General features: G+C 36.0%; 1 protein-coding gene across 2 annotated transcripts in view; it reads right to left on the bottom strand.

Annotated features, from left to right (window-relative positions):
• The window catches only part of LOC133664564 (uncharacterized), a 192,145-nt gene that overhangs the window by 46,005 nt on the left and 129,221 nt on the right, over nt 1-16,919 (bottom strand). For both annotated transcript variants that reach the window (XM_062069281.1, XM_062069282.1), the window contains 11 exons: nt 15,255-15,459; nt 13,128-13,282; nt 12,926-13,038; nt 12,767-12,848; nt 11,786-11,923; nt 9,664-9,826; nt 9,206-9,321; nt 8,984-9,130; nt 2,886-2,999; nt 2,682-2,798; nt 2,449-2,607 (listed from right to left, as the gene is read on the bottom strand). In XM_062069281.1, coding sequence (XP_061925265.1) covers nt 2,449-2,607; nt 2,682-2,798; nt 2,886-2,999; nt 8,984-9,130; nt 9,206-9,321; nt 9,664-9,826; nt 11,786-11,923; nt 12,767-12,848; nt 12,926-13,038; nt 13,128-13,282; nt 15,255-15,459 — 1,509 coding nt within the window. The remainder of the gene's footprint in view (nt 1-2,448; nt 2,608-2,681; nt 2,799-2,885; nt 3,000-8,983; nt 9,131-9,205; nt 9,322-9,663; nt 9,827-11,785; nt 11,924-12,766; nt 12,849-12,925; nt 13,039-13,127; nt 13,283-15,254; nt 15,460-16,919) is intronic.

Genomic DNA, 16,919 nt, shown 5'->3' with positions numbered 1-16,919 from the left:
CCTTGGATCCCTTAGGCGGTACTGCATCAAAAACCGACATCAGTGTGTAAAGGATATCACCACATGGGCTCAGGAACAATTCAGAAAACCACTGTCACTAAATACAGTTGGTCGCTACATCTGTAAGTGCAAGTTAAAACTCTCCTATGCAAAGCGAAAGCCATTTATTAACAACACCCAAAAACGCCGCCGTCTTCGCTGGGCCCGAGCTCATCTAAGATGAACTGATGCAAAGTGGAAAAGTGTTCTGTGGTCTGACGAGTCCACATTTCAAATTGTTTTTGGAAACTGTGGACGTTGTGTCCTCCGGAACAAAGAGGAAAAGAACCATCCGGATTGTTATAGGCGCAAAGTTCAAAAGCCAGCATCTGTGATGGTATGGGGGTGTATTAGTGCCCAAGGCATGGGTAACTTACACATCTGTGAAGGCACCATTAATGTTGAAAGGTACATACAGGTTTTGGAGCAACATATGTTGCCATCCAAGCAACGTCGTTTTCATGGACGCTCCTGCTTATTTCAGCAAGATTATGCCAAGCCACGTGTTACAACAGTGTGGCTTTGCAGTAAAAAGAGCGTGGGTACGAGACTGGCCTGCCTGTAGTCCTGACCTGTCTCCCACTGAAAATGTGTGGCGCATTATGAAGCCTAAAATAGTACAACGAAGACCCCGGACTGTTGAACAACTTAAGCTGTACATCAAGCAAGAATGGGAAAGAATTCCACCTGAAAAGCTTCAAAAATGTGTCTCCTCAGTTCCCAAACATTTACTGAGTGTTGTTAAAAGGAAAGGCCATGTAACACAGTAGTAAACATGCCCTTTCCCAACTACTTTGGCACGTGTTGCAGCCATGAAATTCTAAGTTAATTATTATTTGCAAAAAAAAAATAAAGTTTATGAGTTTGAACATTAAATATCTCATCTTTGTAGTGTATTCAATTGAATATAAGCTGAAAAGGATTTGCAAATCACTGTTTTTATTTATGATTTACGCAACATGCCAACTTCACTGGTTTTGGGTTTTGTATTTATTCATTATTTAATTTTGTGTGCTGCTGGAAGCCCTATGGAGGTTGCCATATTGATGACATCACTCCATTTTGAAGTGGCAGGGGCCCCCACGTCACATCGTGTTTACATCCCATACACACACACGTACACACCAGAGCGGGCATTTCGAAGAACTTCGAGGCTAGCGGCTCTTCTGACTCTGACCTTGCACCGGTCAGAGTTGTGTCAGCCTATCTTAGAGATCACTTTGTGTGATTAGAAACACCTTAAATACGTCCAAAATCTCACAGATAAAAAAGAGATTGTTGAGCTATTACCCTCTTGTATGTATATATATATATATATATATATATAGATTGTTGAGCTATTACCCTCTTGTATGTATATATATATATATATATATATATATATATATATATATATATATATATATACAGTAGGGCTGCGAATCTTTGGGTGTCCCACGATTCGATTCAATATCGATTCTTGGGGTCACGATTCGATTATGAATCGATTTTTTTCGATTCAACGCGATTCTCGATTCAAAAACGATATTTTTCCGATTCAAAACAATTCTCTATTCATTTAATACATAGGATTTCAGCAGGATCTACCCCAGTCTGCTGACATGCAAGCAGAGTAGTAGATTTTTGTAAAAAGCTTTTATAATTGTAAAGGACAATGTTTTATCAACTGATTGCAATAATGTCAATTTATTTTAACTATTAAATGAACCAAAAATATGACTTATTTTATCTTTGTGAAAATATTGGACACGGTGTGTTGTCAAGCTTATGAGATGCGATGCAAGTGTAAGCCACTGTGACACTATTGTTCATTTTTATTTTATTATTTTTTTTATTTTTATAAATGTCTAATGATAATGTTAATGAGGGATTTTTAATCACTGCTATGTTGAAATTGTTACTAATATTGATACTGTTGTTCATAATATTCATTTTTGTTTCACTACTTTTGGTTTGTTCTGTGTCGTGTTTGTGTCTCCTCTCAGTTGCTCTGTTTATTGCAGTTCTGAGTGTTGCTGGGTCGGGTTGGTTTTGGAATTGGATTGCATTGTTATGGTATTGCTGTGTATTGTTTTTTTGGATTGATTACTAAAAATAAATAAATAAATAAATAAATACAATTTAAATTAAAATTAAAATGAGAAAGAAATCGATTTTTGAAAAATGAGAATCGATATTGAATCGTACAACGTGAGAATGGCCCTAATATACAGTATACACATACATTATTGTGCCTTCAAAGATTATGTTTACATTGATTCCTATGGGGAACTCTGCTTCACGATACGAACGTTTTGGTTGGCGAACCACGTTGAAGCGTTGAAAAACCAATTAAGTTCGTAGATCGATGTTCCACTGTACAGTCAGTGGCCACAATATTGAGATAGAGTTTAATTACAATGGACTCACTGGCTGTGGGGGGCAAAGGCCCAGCAAAACTGTGTAGTCAAAGCGATCTCTGAGGTTGGTTTGGATTTTAGTCAAGAGTGAATGTGAGGGACAAGGTGCAGGAGACACTTGGTCAAGGCCGATATTCACATGGAGGCTGTGCATTCCTCGTGCACTTTTCTAAAAAAAAAAAAACAACAACTTGAAATCATTTAATATTCAATATTGACATGTTTTGTTTATTCAGCATGTACCTGATATTTCATGCCCTGCTTGACGCTCCTGTTGTCCCATCTTAGCTCAGCATTTTGTGAGTATAAGTTTCCCTCCTGGCTGACTGAAACACAACCTTTGACAGGAGACGCCACCATCTGCTCACACGCAAACACAACAAATGTTAGGTTTTCATTAAAGATGGACCCTTAAATTTGTTTGTCATCATGTTGTCGCCTTCCTGCCTTTTGGGTGGCCAACAAAGCACAAGCCTGCCCTCTGCTGGAGTTCACCTGCCATTGTTTATTCAGGCTGAAGGAGACGTTGACCGGCATTCCACTGACCCAAGACAGGTGCGCCTGGGTTAAGAAGAAATTAAGATACAGTAAACTCGGTGCAAACATTCCTTTCTTTTTGACCTGCTGTAATGCCTTCTTTCCATTATAGAACTGCAAGCATTGTTTTTTATTTTTAATATTAAAACTAACCCTTTCATGCATTAAGTGTGATATACAGTACAGGCCAAAAGTTTGGACACACTTGCTCATTCACAACACAACTGATGGTCTCAACCCCATTGATAAAGCAAGAAATTCCACTAATCAACCCTGATAAGGCACACCTGTGAAATGAAAACCATTTCAGGTGACTACCTCTTGAAGCTCATCGAGAGAATACCAAGAGTGTGCAAAGCAGTAATCAGAGCAAAGGGTGGCAATTTTGAAGAAACTAGAATATAAAACATGTTTTCAGTTATTTCACCTTTTTTGTTAAATACATAACTCCACATGTGGTCATTCATAGTTTTGATGCCTTCAGTGACAATCTACAATGTAAATAGTCATGAAAATAAAGAAAACACGTTGAATGAGGTGTGTCCAAACTTTTGGCCTGTACTGTACTTCAGAAATGTTATCTCGTGCTTTAATTACTCTGTAGACATTTAAAAACACATACACTTGTTTTACATGTATTTACAGTTTTGATACAGTACATACAATTCTTGAAAAATATTAAATTAGTTGGAATTATTTTTAACTCTATGGAGACATTAAATTTTGATGATCATCAAAGACAACGACATAAAAGTACTTACCGTATTTTTCAGACTATAAATCGCAGTTTTTTTCGTAGTTTGGCCGGGGGTGCGACTTATACTCAGGAGCGACTTATGTGTGAAATTATTAACACATTACCGTAAAATATCAAATAATATTATTTAGCTCATTCATGTAAGAGACTAGACGTATAAGATTTCATGGGATTTAGCGATTAGGAGTGACAGATTGTTTGGTAAACGTATAGCATGTTCTATATGTTATAGTTATTTGAATGACTCTTACCATAATATGTTACGTTAACATACCAGGCACGTTCTCAGTTGGTTATTTATGCGTCATATAACATACACTTATTCAGCCTGTAGTTCACTATTCTTTATTTATTTTAAATTGCCTTTCAAATGTCTATTCTTGGTGTTGGGTTTTATCAAATACATTTCCCCAAAAAATGCGACTTATACTCCAGTGCGACTTACATGTTTTTTTTCCTTCATTATAAAGCATTTTCGGCCGGTGCGACTTATACTCCGGAGCGATTTATACTCCGAAAAATACGGTAAGTTATTAAAGACTGTGAAAACATTTTGGATTCATATTTTCTTCTTTTGTACTTGTTTTGCTCAAATTTCTCAACATACTATAACAAAAATATCCAAAAAGTAATGAAAAGAAAAATGAATTAAGAATGTTTTTATTCCCTTTGAAAAACGTATATGAATTATATGCCCTGTTTGGCTTTGGGGTATTTATTGTCTGTGTTGTCGAACTGCCATTGTGAGAGAATTGCACATTGAATTGTAAAATTTCACATTAAAAAAATTCTCAGAGGAAAAATTATGCATAATGGACTAACACCACAACATTAATGGCCAAAAATACAGCAACATTTTACAAAAAGGACCAAAAAGTCAGCCATTGTCCCCTGAGTATTATCAATGTGTTCACATATTTTAACATATTTCAATGTTAATAAATGCATTGCAAAAATATTGAGCCTCCTGATTTAGACATAATGGGACTCGTATTGAAAAAAAGTATCACTATTGTAAACTCTAATAGAGACTACAAATACATTCTAGTTGCATAAAACTTATTTTTTGTAGTTGAAAAGTTATTTAAAAAACAACAAAGTTGCGTACTGTCCAATTTAGCGGACAAATAATCACAATTTCATCATATCTCAAAATCGGTGCTCAAAAATGTTTACAATTATATGATATGATTCCTGAGTTGATAAACCGATATTTTATTTTACCTGTAAGGTCTCCTAGTACAGAAGGGCAATACATATATCCCCTTTCCCTTTTTGGTGTTTTAATTTTACACAAACATCATCATGGGTTCGTGCAGGGATGTCTAAAATACGGCCCGCCGGTGTGTTTAAGTCTGGCCCACGAGATGTCACGAGTTTAATAACGCATCTGGCCCATAGAGTGCCTCCAACTAAATCTTATATATCTAAAAGTAATTGTTGCACATAGTGTTGTCCCGATACCAATATTTTGATACCGGTACCAAAATGTATTTAGATACTTTTCGGTACTTTAATACTTTTCTAAATAAAGGGCACCACAAAAAATAGCATTATTGGCTTTATTTTAACCAAAAAATCTTACGGTACATTAAACATGTTTCTTATTGCAATTTTGTCCTTAAATAAAATAGTGAACATACAAGACAACTTGTCTTTTAGTAGTAAGTAAGCAAATAATTAGGCTGCTGACATATGCAGTAACATATTGTGTCATTTATCATTTTATTACTTTGTCAACATTAGGAGGGACAAGTGGTAGAAAATGTATTATTAATCTACTTGTTCATTTACTGTTAATATCTGGCTATTTTCTGTTTAACATGTTCTATCTACACTTCTGTTAAAATGTAATAATCACTTACCGGTATTCTTCTGTTGTTTGATACTTTACATTAGTTTTGGATGATACCAAACATTTAGGTATCGATCCGATACCAAGTAGTTACAGGATCATACATTGGTCATATTCAAAGTCCTCATGTGTCCAGGGACATTTTCCTGAGTTTATAAACATATTACTGTATTTTTCGGACTATAAGTTGCTGTTTTTTTCATAGTTTGGCTGGGGGTGCGACTTATACTCAGGAGCGACTTATGTGTGAAATTATTAACAAATTACCGTAAAATATCAAATAATATTATTTAGCTCATTCACGTAAGAGACTAGACGTATAAGATTTCATGGGATTTAGCGATTAGGAGTGACAGATTGTTTGGCAAACGTATAGCATGTTCTATATATTATAGTTATTTGAATGACTCTTACCATAATATGTTACGTTAACATACCAGGCACGTTCTCAGTTGGTTATTTATGCCTCATATAACGTACACTTATTCAGCCTCTTGTTCACTATTCTTTATTTATTTTAAATTGCCTTTCAAATGTCTATTCTTGGTGTTGGGTTTTATCAAATAAATTTCCCCAAAAAATGTGACTTATACTCCAGTGCGACTTATATATGTTTTTTTCCTTCTTTATTATGCATTTTCGGCAAGTGCGACTTATACTACAAAAATACGGTATATATTTTTTTTAAAAACCAAAAAAGATTTTATGATGCTAAAAAATATCGATGTAATCATAGTAATATCGACTAGATACGCTCTTGTACTCTTGTATCATTACATTATGGATCCACCCATGGCATTTGTTTACATTGTGACGCGGGTGAGCTACGGTGTGTCCTGAAGCATGTTTAGTTATTCCTCGTCCTGCAGGGATGATACTTGGAAGAAACGTACTTTATTTGTTGCCATGGAGGCGAGGATTAGTGATTTAGAGAAAGCTAAAACATTGCCGACTGCGGATGGACGTTAGCCCTTAGCTAGCGAGCCATGTTTAAAGCACCTAAGTGCGTTTTAGTGTTAGAGCTTCACCTTTATCGTTAGTTTTTAAGCCAAAACGCGCGCCGTCATGCCGTTTAAAAAAGAGAGAACCGGTACTTTTTAAAAGCGATATAGTACTGTTTATGATTAATTAGTATCGCAGTACTTTACTAGTATACCATACAACACTATTATATGTATATGTATATATATATATATATATATATATAAACAATTTGTGTATACACAACACATCTACAGTATGTATAGGCTATATAAGTATATATATATATGTATATATATATAAGTATATATATATATATATATATATATATATATATATATATATATATATATATATATATATATATATATATATATATATATATATATATATATATATATATATAAGTATGTGTATATATATATTAGGGTTGTGAACGATAAACCGATGCGACAGAGTATTCGGTTCAACAAGTGAGCGATTATAGATTGCATCGGTAGCAGACTCCTCAATCAATGCGAATAATCCATGAATTCCTAGCTGAATCGGTTATAGAGTCATGGATCGGTTATCGCGAGACTTTGCATGGGTTGGCTAGATTACAATATGTGTCAGTGTCTCTAAAACAACGCGAGAGCTGAAGCTACTCGCCAAACGCGGTAGCCGCCTAGCTGGTATTAGCACGAGTGATAAACAAGAGACAACACGGAAAATGAATGTGGAGGAGAACGAAAGCGTCAGTCTGACCGAAGGTGATAATGGACCGAGAAATATGTTCAAAAAACCCCACTACAGTGGTGGAAAGAGCAGCAGGACTTGCCACTGCTGTCATCTCTGGCTAAAAGATGTTGTGCCGGGAAACTCACCCCTGCCGTAAAATGCACCCCCTGACGCGGGAGCGTGCTGACGTCACTCGTCTCGAAAAGTATATCCAAACTCGGCTGTAATGACCGAAGTAGCTGAAATCGCCTCTTTTAAATCGCCTCTTTCGGCATAAAAAAGTACATAAAGTGAAATAATCCAAGTTTTCTTTACTTGTGGATGGATTACAAATTGTGAGCCTTTAATGATTTCGTCGTCATTCAAGTGGCTGAAATCGCCTCTTTCGGCATCAAAAAGTACAATAAGTGAAACACACGGAATCTGAACGTGTGTTCAGTACTGCGGGAGACATTGTTTCCACAAAACGTAGTCTGCTCAAACATGAGCATGTGGATCAGTTGATTTTCCTTAAAAAAATCTGCCCTCCAAAAAAACAGAGGACAGTGATGATGAAAATGCACAGGCATAGTGTAGTGAACTACTGCTTTTTGACCTGGGAAACGGTACCTCTCACACAGTAGTTTGATTTTTCTTTTTACATATGTATTTATTTTCTCTATTCTTTTACACAAAGCACTTGTCACTGTGCTAATTGTTGCCACATTTTGAGATGTGTACTAGGTGTGTAACTTGTTTACATTGTAATGTTGCACCTTTGTTACCTACCTCTAGTGTTCATTGTTACCTACCTCTAGTGTTCAAAACACTATATGCTCAGGTTGAAATATTGAATCTTTGTTACCTACCTCTAGTGTTCATTGTTACCTACCTCTAGTGTTCAAAACACTATATGCTCAGGTTGAAATATTGAATCTTTGTTACCTACCTCTAGTGTTCAAAACTATGCTCAGGCTGAAATATTGCACTTTGTTGTTACTATTCTGTGCTACTTTTACCTCTGGAGTTCCCATCCTACAATTCAGCCAGAATTTTTTTGGTCCAAATCTAAAGATAAATACATTGACATGTGATTTTGTTGTTCTGTTTTTTTTTGCCAGTGCCATAAAGCCACAATGCTTGGGGATTTGGAGTCTTGAATATTAACCGTCAAATCGAATCGTATCGTTCGGAATCGAATCGGTCTGTAATAAAAGGATATCGTTTTTTAATCGAATCGTAACCTGTGTATCTAGATCCATATCGAATCGTTTATCAGAGAGAGATGTGCAACCCTAATATATATATATATATATATATATATATATATATATATATATATATATATATATATATATATATATATATATATATATATATATATATATATATATATATATATATAAGTATATGTATATATATATATATATATATATATATATATATATATATATATATATATATATATATATATATATATATATATATATATATATATATAAGTATGTGTATGTATATATATATATATATATATATATAAAAGTATGTGTATATATATATATATATATATATATATATATATATAAGTATGTGTATATATATATATATATATATATATATATATATATATATATATATATATATATATATATCACCTCTGCGTTAGGGTAAAAATGTTTTATGGTGTTTAAGTGAACAACAGTGTGTGTGAAGCACCTGCTGGATACTGCGCTGCTCTCTCTCTGAGCTGTGTGAGTACGCCTGAAGGCACATTTGACTAAGTGATGATGAGAAAGACTGACTCAGCTCCAACTTGGTCTCATTCACCTCCTGGGATCGACTCCATATGCTCAGAGCTTTGACCTTCGAGTAGACAAACCAGAGAAAACATGATATTTATCCTAAAATGACAACAAAAAGATCACTGTGAAGTCTCACCTGCTCCACTTGGCCGTGTCTCATCCAGCCCAGTAAAACTCTATCCGTCCGACCCAGTAAAGACTTCTCCAGTGTCACGTCTAAACTGGTCAAGCGAGGACTGCACTTGATTTGAACTAAGGATGTAGCACAGACCGGATTACCAAAAACTGTAAATAAAAGTTTCGTACCTTGTTTCTCTCAAACTTATTTTTGTTAATCTTTTGGACTTGAGTTTTTTCACACCTCTGGGCTTCTTTTGTTAATAAATCTTTTTGTACTGACTTGTGCCTAAGTCTCTGCTTTGGGGTCCAATTACGCCGCCAAACCGGCTTCTGACATATTTAGTGTACATTTTCGTTAGGTGGGCAATTAATGTGCTCTTGTAATTCTGTCAAAAAAGTTAGCGTCGCACTGTACTGTGTTGATAGCTGGTTATTTCTAAAATGCAACTTGTGTTATCTTTGTGTAATGTTTACCCTTTAGAGTTTCATTCCCTCTTTCCAGTGCTGGAGGTGCAGAGTACAGACCCGACAAACTGAACTCCTGGTTTCCCCACACGGCTGCGTGCTGCACTTGATAACTCCAGCTCCTGCCTTCATACACCGTTTTTACTGCAACCGTCCTTGGCAGTAGTTTCAACTGCAGGACACATACAGTGTTTGCGTGTGGGTGCATTATTGTGTCAAAAGATGATTGATTGAAATAGTACTGCACTTCAAAAGAAACTTGCATACATTTTTTTTAAACATATATTCTATGGCAAGGGTGTCTCAACTACGGTCCATGGCCGTCTTCAGTTTGGCCGTGAGACGTCATGAGTTTAAAAAGGAATCTGGCCCTAATTGTTGCAAATTTGAACTTGAGTAAATCAGGTCAATGACCGAGAAATCAGTACAGAATTTACTTACTCCAAACAACCTTCCCTAGTCATGGCACAAAAAAAGCAACTAACAAAAAAAAATCAACACACATGGTTAGGGATGATGTTTGATAAGAAATTATCGAGTTCGAGCCCATTATCGAATCCTCTTATCGAACCGATTCTCTTATCGAATCCATATAGGTTGCTGTATATGGAAAATAACACAATATTTGGTTTAACAAAAGCTCACTTTTATTTTATAAGAAAAAAATAAAATAAAATACATAAATATTGACTGTTGTTACCCCCCTAAAAAAATAAAATAAAATAAATAAATATTGACTGTTGTTAGCCAAAGTATATTAAGTGGGATTTTTCAGAAAAACAAATATATACAGTAACACAAAAACAACCTGTCTCTCTGATCACTATAGGTGTATAAATAATAATATAGTGTTAAATAAAATCAGTCCCTTGGGCACAAAACTGAAAATAATACAGCTCTCCAAAAAGTACACTTCTGCTGCTATTGGAACATACTAACTACACACACAGGCAGACAGCTAACAAACAATCCAAGACGTCTAATAAAGTTCCAAAGCAGATTAATCCATTTAGGCTCTTCATTGTTGTTGATCTTGCTTTGTCTTTGCCTATCTTTACTTTTGTCTTGCTCTTTGACTGTTATTTATTGATTTTTTTAAAACTGAAATACACACAATGACAAATGTATAAGCTATGTGATTCAATTAACATACTGAAACGTAATACACAATATGTAAATATTAGCTTCACACAAATATACAGTACTATCATCAAACAAATACTTCTGAGTGTTGAAACTATTTCGATGGTGGAAATACACGACTGGCAGCCATTTTAAGTCCTCAAAACATCCATTGAAACAGTGCACAAAAATCGTTTTTCAATAAACATCTTACTATCAAATTCAACCACTTTCCACCTTAATATTGAGTTACATAAACAAGTTAAACAGTTTACTTACAGACTTATCTTTTCCAAGGCTTGTAGGAGCTAACACAACTTGTCTACTTCTCAATTGTCTCATGAACTGGACTAACATCGTCAACCCGGAAGTGCCCAAACTATGGACGCGTAGTATTTTCATATCGCCACAAGGTGTCAGTAAGAGTCTACAATCAAATGGGCATAACATTGCCCATTTGGGATTCGGTCCCAGGGATTCGAATAAAGAACCAACTCTTTTTCTTTACTATAGTGGCCTCGATAACGGGAACCGGTTCTCAAAAAGGGATTAAAGTCCATGGAATCGGTTCTTTTCTTATCGAACAACCGGGAGAATCGGTTTCGAACATCATCCCTACACATGGTCACACATAACAAAACCTGCTCACAGAACTTTATGGATATCATAAAAAAAAGTGTCAAATCACCATGGAAAAAAAATCTAAATTATACCTATTTTAATCCATTACAATGCATGATTGGAAAAAATGCAAAACACTCCCTCCACACTCATCCATGTTTGCCGCATTTTAGCTGCTTGATTTTTCTGATTGATCACAAAACTTTAAGAAGGTTGTCACGTAAGTAAACAAGGTAGGAATCAAACATTCATATATATTTATATATATTAGTTGTTACTTTACTTTAACTTTTTTAGCCCAATGCAGCCCCCTGCTTTATGGCCTCTAAGGTGCAGCAGCACCCTGCTACAGCTGGTAAAAAGTGTATGTAGAATACTCCAGCCATACCTGCGGGTATGAGTGTTTGACCTCCAGAGATTGTCTGTAACCACTGTCAATCACCGCCAACTCCCCAATGGTCCAGAGCCGCCTCTTGCCTGACGACACCTCCAGCAAACCTCCCACACTGGACTGGGATTGGTTAAGCTAGAAAGAAGGACAAGAGAGCACTTAGTTTTACAGCAGACCTGGGCAAATTAAGGCCCGGGGGCCACATGCGGCCCGTTGAGCTTTTCAATCTGGCCCGCCGGACATTCCCAAATATTTTTTTAAATCTTTAAGATGGAAACTGTAGCTGCCATTATGATGTGCAGTCATGTTTTCTAATGACCGTAAGTCTTCAACTATACAAAGTATTTCAATGGTTGGAATCTGCGCTTATGGATGATATACCAGTTACTATGGTAATCTAATTAGTTACTATGGTCATCTAATTAGTTACTATGGTCATCTACGTCACAGCAGCTCAGACGAGGCACCAAGCAGTGTGGGCGGGAAGCGTTTCCACAGACGCGGAAGGAGATTTTCACAACAAAGTTCTAAAGCTTAGTGATAAATAGAATAGAATAGAATAGAATAGAATAGAATAGAAAGTACTTGATTGAGCCCTGGGGGGAATTCAGCAAATATCAGCTATATCAGATTGTAGGTGGGTTTATTTTGTACCCTTCGCGTTCATATTTCACCGTTTGTTGCATTTTTGTTGCGTTTCACTTGATTGTAAAATATGTCGATCGAAAGGGGGTGTAACATTCATATTTTGTCCATATTCTGTGTTTTATTGTTCATAGAAACATTTAAAATTCCATTATGTTTTTTAAGGCGGTCTGTCATAACCTTTTTAGCATTCAATCAGATATTATTGTGAAGTTTTGTATTAGTGTTCCTAAAAATAGATGTACCGGCTCCCAGGTACATTTTTTTCTCTAAATGTGGCTCCCGAGTCAAAATAATTGCCCAGGCCTGTTTTCAAGTCATCACTCTGCTTACCTGCGAGCGGACATTGAGTTGTGAGGGCAAGTAGATCAACATCTTGGGAAAACTCTGGACCACCTTCACTATCAGGTCCTTGCTGCACAAATTAAACGTGTTATATTTTTCAATTTCACTTAAGGTAGATTTCCAGATGTGTGTTATTTTCACGTAGACCTGCTGGGTAGATGCTGCCCTTGGATGATGAGAGTAAGTGAGGATGTTAGTTCTGGGTTTACTGCTATGGAGCACTTCAGCTGGGAGCCAGAAAGTCTTCCCCAGGCTTCAACCTAAATGAATAAACACAGAGATGCTTGGCAATGCAAAACAATGCTGTCTCTCATTCCTAATGGCCCTCTTTGGAACAGTGCATGCTTACTTGCAACGCAGGGATGGGGTCTACCTCTGCGGTGTGTTTGAGAGTAACTCTGGCCTCCTTGTGCCCTCCCTGCGCGCCCCATCCCGCAACGTCTGCAGCCAGATGAGTCCTCCAATCTTGATTTTGTACATGTACTGAGATGCTCCTTAGAAGACCTGCAGAGATCGTCAAATATGAGGTGGCAATACAGCGACATTTAGATGAAAATACTTTTGCAAATGATGTATTGTATTTAGTTCAGTTCAGTTTTGTCTCTTTTATCCTGGGAAATGGATGCCAGCTTACATTAGCACACACCCAAGTTACCAGTTATACACCTCAATTCTTACAAAAAGGAGTAGGAAGAAGCAGAGCTTATTAAATCCCACACTTACCTACTCAGTGGCCTAGTGGTCAAAGTGTCCGCCCTGAGATCGGTAGGTTGTGAGTTAAAATCCTGGCCGAGTCATACCAAAGACTATAAAAATGGGACCCATTACCTCCCTGCTTGACACTCAGCATCAAGGGTTGGAATTTGGGGGTTAAATCACCAAAAATGATTCCCGGGCACGGCACCGCTGCTGCCCACTGCTCCCCTCACCTCCCAGGGGGTGAAGGGGAGCAGGGTATGGGTTAAATGCAGAGGACAGATTTCACCACACCTAGTGTGTGTGTGACAATCATTGGTACTTTAACTTAACTTTAACTTTCTCCACTTCCACATCACATCACATATTTATGAGACCTTCCACCAAATCGGTGCCCTTTTCTTGTTCATCTCTCAAAATAAACTGACATTTCTGTTGTTTTTTTAAGCTCCATAACATATATATAAGGCAAGTTTATTATAGATCATAAGTCAGGATAAGTAGATATTACAGCATTAATTTTTACTCTAACAAAACATTTTTGGAATATATAATAGTGGGATATCTACTGCTGCATGATCAGATACTATTAAAGTTTAAAAGGCATACAACTGAATGCAGTGCATGTAAATTAACATATGTACAGTATATATATATATATATATATATATATATATATATATATATACACTACCGTTCAAAAGTTTGGGGTCACATTGAAATGTCCTTATTTTTGAAGGAAAAGCACTGTACTTTTCAATGAAGATAACTTTAAACTAGTCTTAACTTTAAAGAAATACACTCTTTATATTGCTAATATGGTAAATGACTATTCTAGCTGCAAATGTTTGGTTTTTGGTGCAATATCTACATAGGTGTATAGAGGCCCATTTCCAGAAACTATCACTCCAGTGTTCTAATGGTACAATGTGTTTGCTCATTGGTCAGAAGGCTAATTGATTATTAGAAAACCCTTGTGCAATCATGTTCACACATCTGAAAACAGTTTAGCTCGTTGCAGAAGCTACAAAACTGACCTTCCTTTGAGCAGATTGAGTTTCTGGAGCATCACATTTGTGGGGTCAATTAAACGCTCAAAATGGCCAGAAAAAGAGAACTTTCATCTGAAACTCGACAGTCTATTCTTGTTCTTAGAAATGAAGGCTATTCCACAAAATTGTTTGGGTGACCCCAAACTTTTGAAAGGTAGTGTGTATATATATATATATATATATATATATATATATATATATATATACATACATACATGCATGCATACAGTATATACATACATACATACATGCATATATATATACATGTATACATATATACACATATATATATATATATATATACATGTATATATATATATATATATATATATATATATATATATATATATATATATATATACAGTATATAAATATATATACCTGCATATATATATATATATATATATATATATATAGTATGTATGTATGTATGCGTAATTATTTATTTATTTAAAGACAAAACTGTGTAAGGTTTGTGTCAAATAAGCCATGATCCACATTTCAGCTTGGACTCTTGTACCTTTCCTCACTCTACTTCATCTTTGCTGCATTTGTGCATTGCATGAAACACCCGTATTGGAAGTGGCTCTACAGTAAATGTATTATTATTCTGCAAATTAAACTCAAACTTAAAACACCCTGACGTTGAACAACATGTAGCATATAATTATTTCCCCATTTTGCTTGACAAGGTTGGCACAAAATAAAAGTCATTCAAATCATCTTACCTTTAAACTGTGCCGTCACAGCAGTGTTGAGACTGAAATATTCCCATGTTTCGTTTGAAAGTGGTGGAATGTAGGAGAGAAGCACAGCCAGGCGTCCATCAGCCGTGCTCACATTCATGCCAGAGTCAAGGAGCTTGTGCCCATCTACACTGAGCTGGGTCCTGGACCGAAGCTGGGACCACAGTCCTTGAGTTGAACATAAACCCTTTGGGAGAGATGAACCAAAATAGCTTTACTTACAAAGTACAAAACCCCAAAACAGTGAAGTTGGCACGTTGTGTAATTTGTAAATAAAAACAGAATACGATGATTTGCAAATCCTTTTCAACTTATATATATATTTTTTTAATAATGTCCTGCCCAGCTTCTCGGGCAAATCATATAGCAGATGTAGATGCCCATGTTCAGATTTACTTTACAAAAGAGAAGTGTAGGATACTTCTCTTGTTGCCTTACTTGTATTTTGACTTTATTAAATGTATTTATATTATCATTTGGTGCAGCCGGGCCGGAGCAGGAGGGGATAGAAAGAGAGAAAAAGGATGACAGAGGGGGGAATTGTGGGGACAAGAGGGGGATTAGACAGAGACAAAAACAACAACAGTAAACACAACAACAACAACAACAGAGCAACATCAGCAAATACGACATGTACAAATATGATGGTAAAAGTAATAGCAAATAAGCAGTTAGCGAAAATAAAAATAAAAATACAGAAATGACAATGAGCATTATTACACTAAAAATGGAGCAATATGAATACCAATAGAAATAGCGCTATTGATAATAAACAATACCAATACTTTACCTTTATTATCAACAATACAATTGTTCAAATGCAACAATACATATACGTAATGATAACTTGAGATACGAAAGAATGCAGAAAAATGGAGGGGAAGAAAGAGAAGCAACCTACATTAACCTTGTAGATTGTTATAGTAACAATAGGTTAAGCTTTGTCAGTGTGCCATGTGTTACATCCAGTTTACCCTAGGGCAACAACGTTAATATATGTTTGATGAAACGTGATTATGTGCATGAGTGTGTGTGTGCATATGTACTTGTATATGTACAGTATGTGTATATGTGTGCTTGTACAGTGAATGTATATGTACAGTATGTGTATATGTGTGTACAGCGAATGTATATGTACAGTATGTGTATACAGTATGTGTTTGAACAGTGAATGTATATGTACAGTATGTGTATATGTGTGTTTGTACAGTGAATGTATATGTACAGTATATGTATGTGTGTGTTTGTACAGTAAATGTATATGTGTAGGATGTGTATGTGTGTGTTTGTACAGTGAGTGTATATGTACAGTATGTGTATATGTATGTTTTTACAGTGAATGTATATGTACAGTATGTGTATACAGTATGTTTGTATAATGAATGTGCGTTTGGATGTACGAACTTTGAGTGTGTAAATATGTACTGTATTTATTTGTATATGTATGTGGGAGCGTAGGTACCTATGTATGTCTGTATGTATGTGTGTGAGTATATGTGAATTTGCATGTACAATACATTTGACTCCCAGTGTGTGCGGGAGCCAGAGTACGGCCCCAGCCTCCCCGAGAGCCCATCCCACAAACAGTAGGTGTGGTGCCCAGGGAACCAGGGGCCACCGCCCCCACGCAGCCAAGCCGGACAGCGA

Source organism: Entelurus aequoreus, linkage group LG14 (genome assembly GCF_033978785.1).
Source record: "Entelurus aequoreus isolate RoL-2023_Sb linkage group LG14, RoL_Eaeq_v1.1, whole genome shotgun sequence".
NCBI classification, from domain to species: Eukaryota; Metazoa; Chordata; class Actinopteri; order Syngnathiformes; family Syngnathidae; genus Entelurus; species Entelurus aequoreus.
The sequence above is the reverse complement of the archived record's forward strand: the minus strand, read 5'-3'. Positions and strand labels throughout refer to the sequence as shown.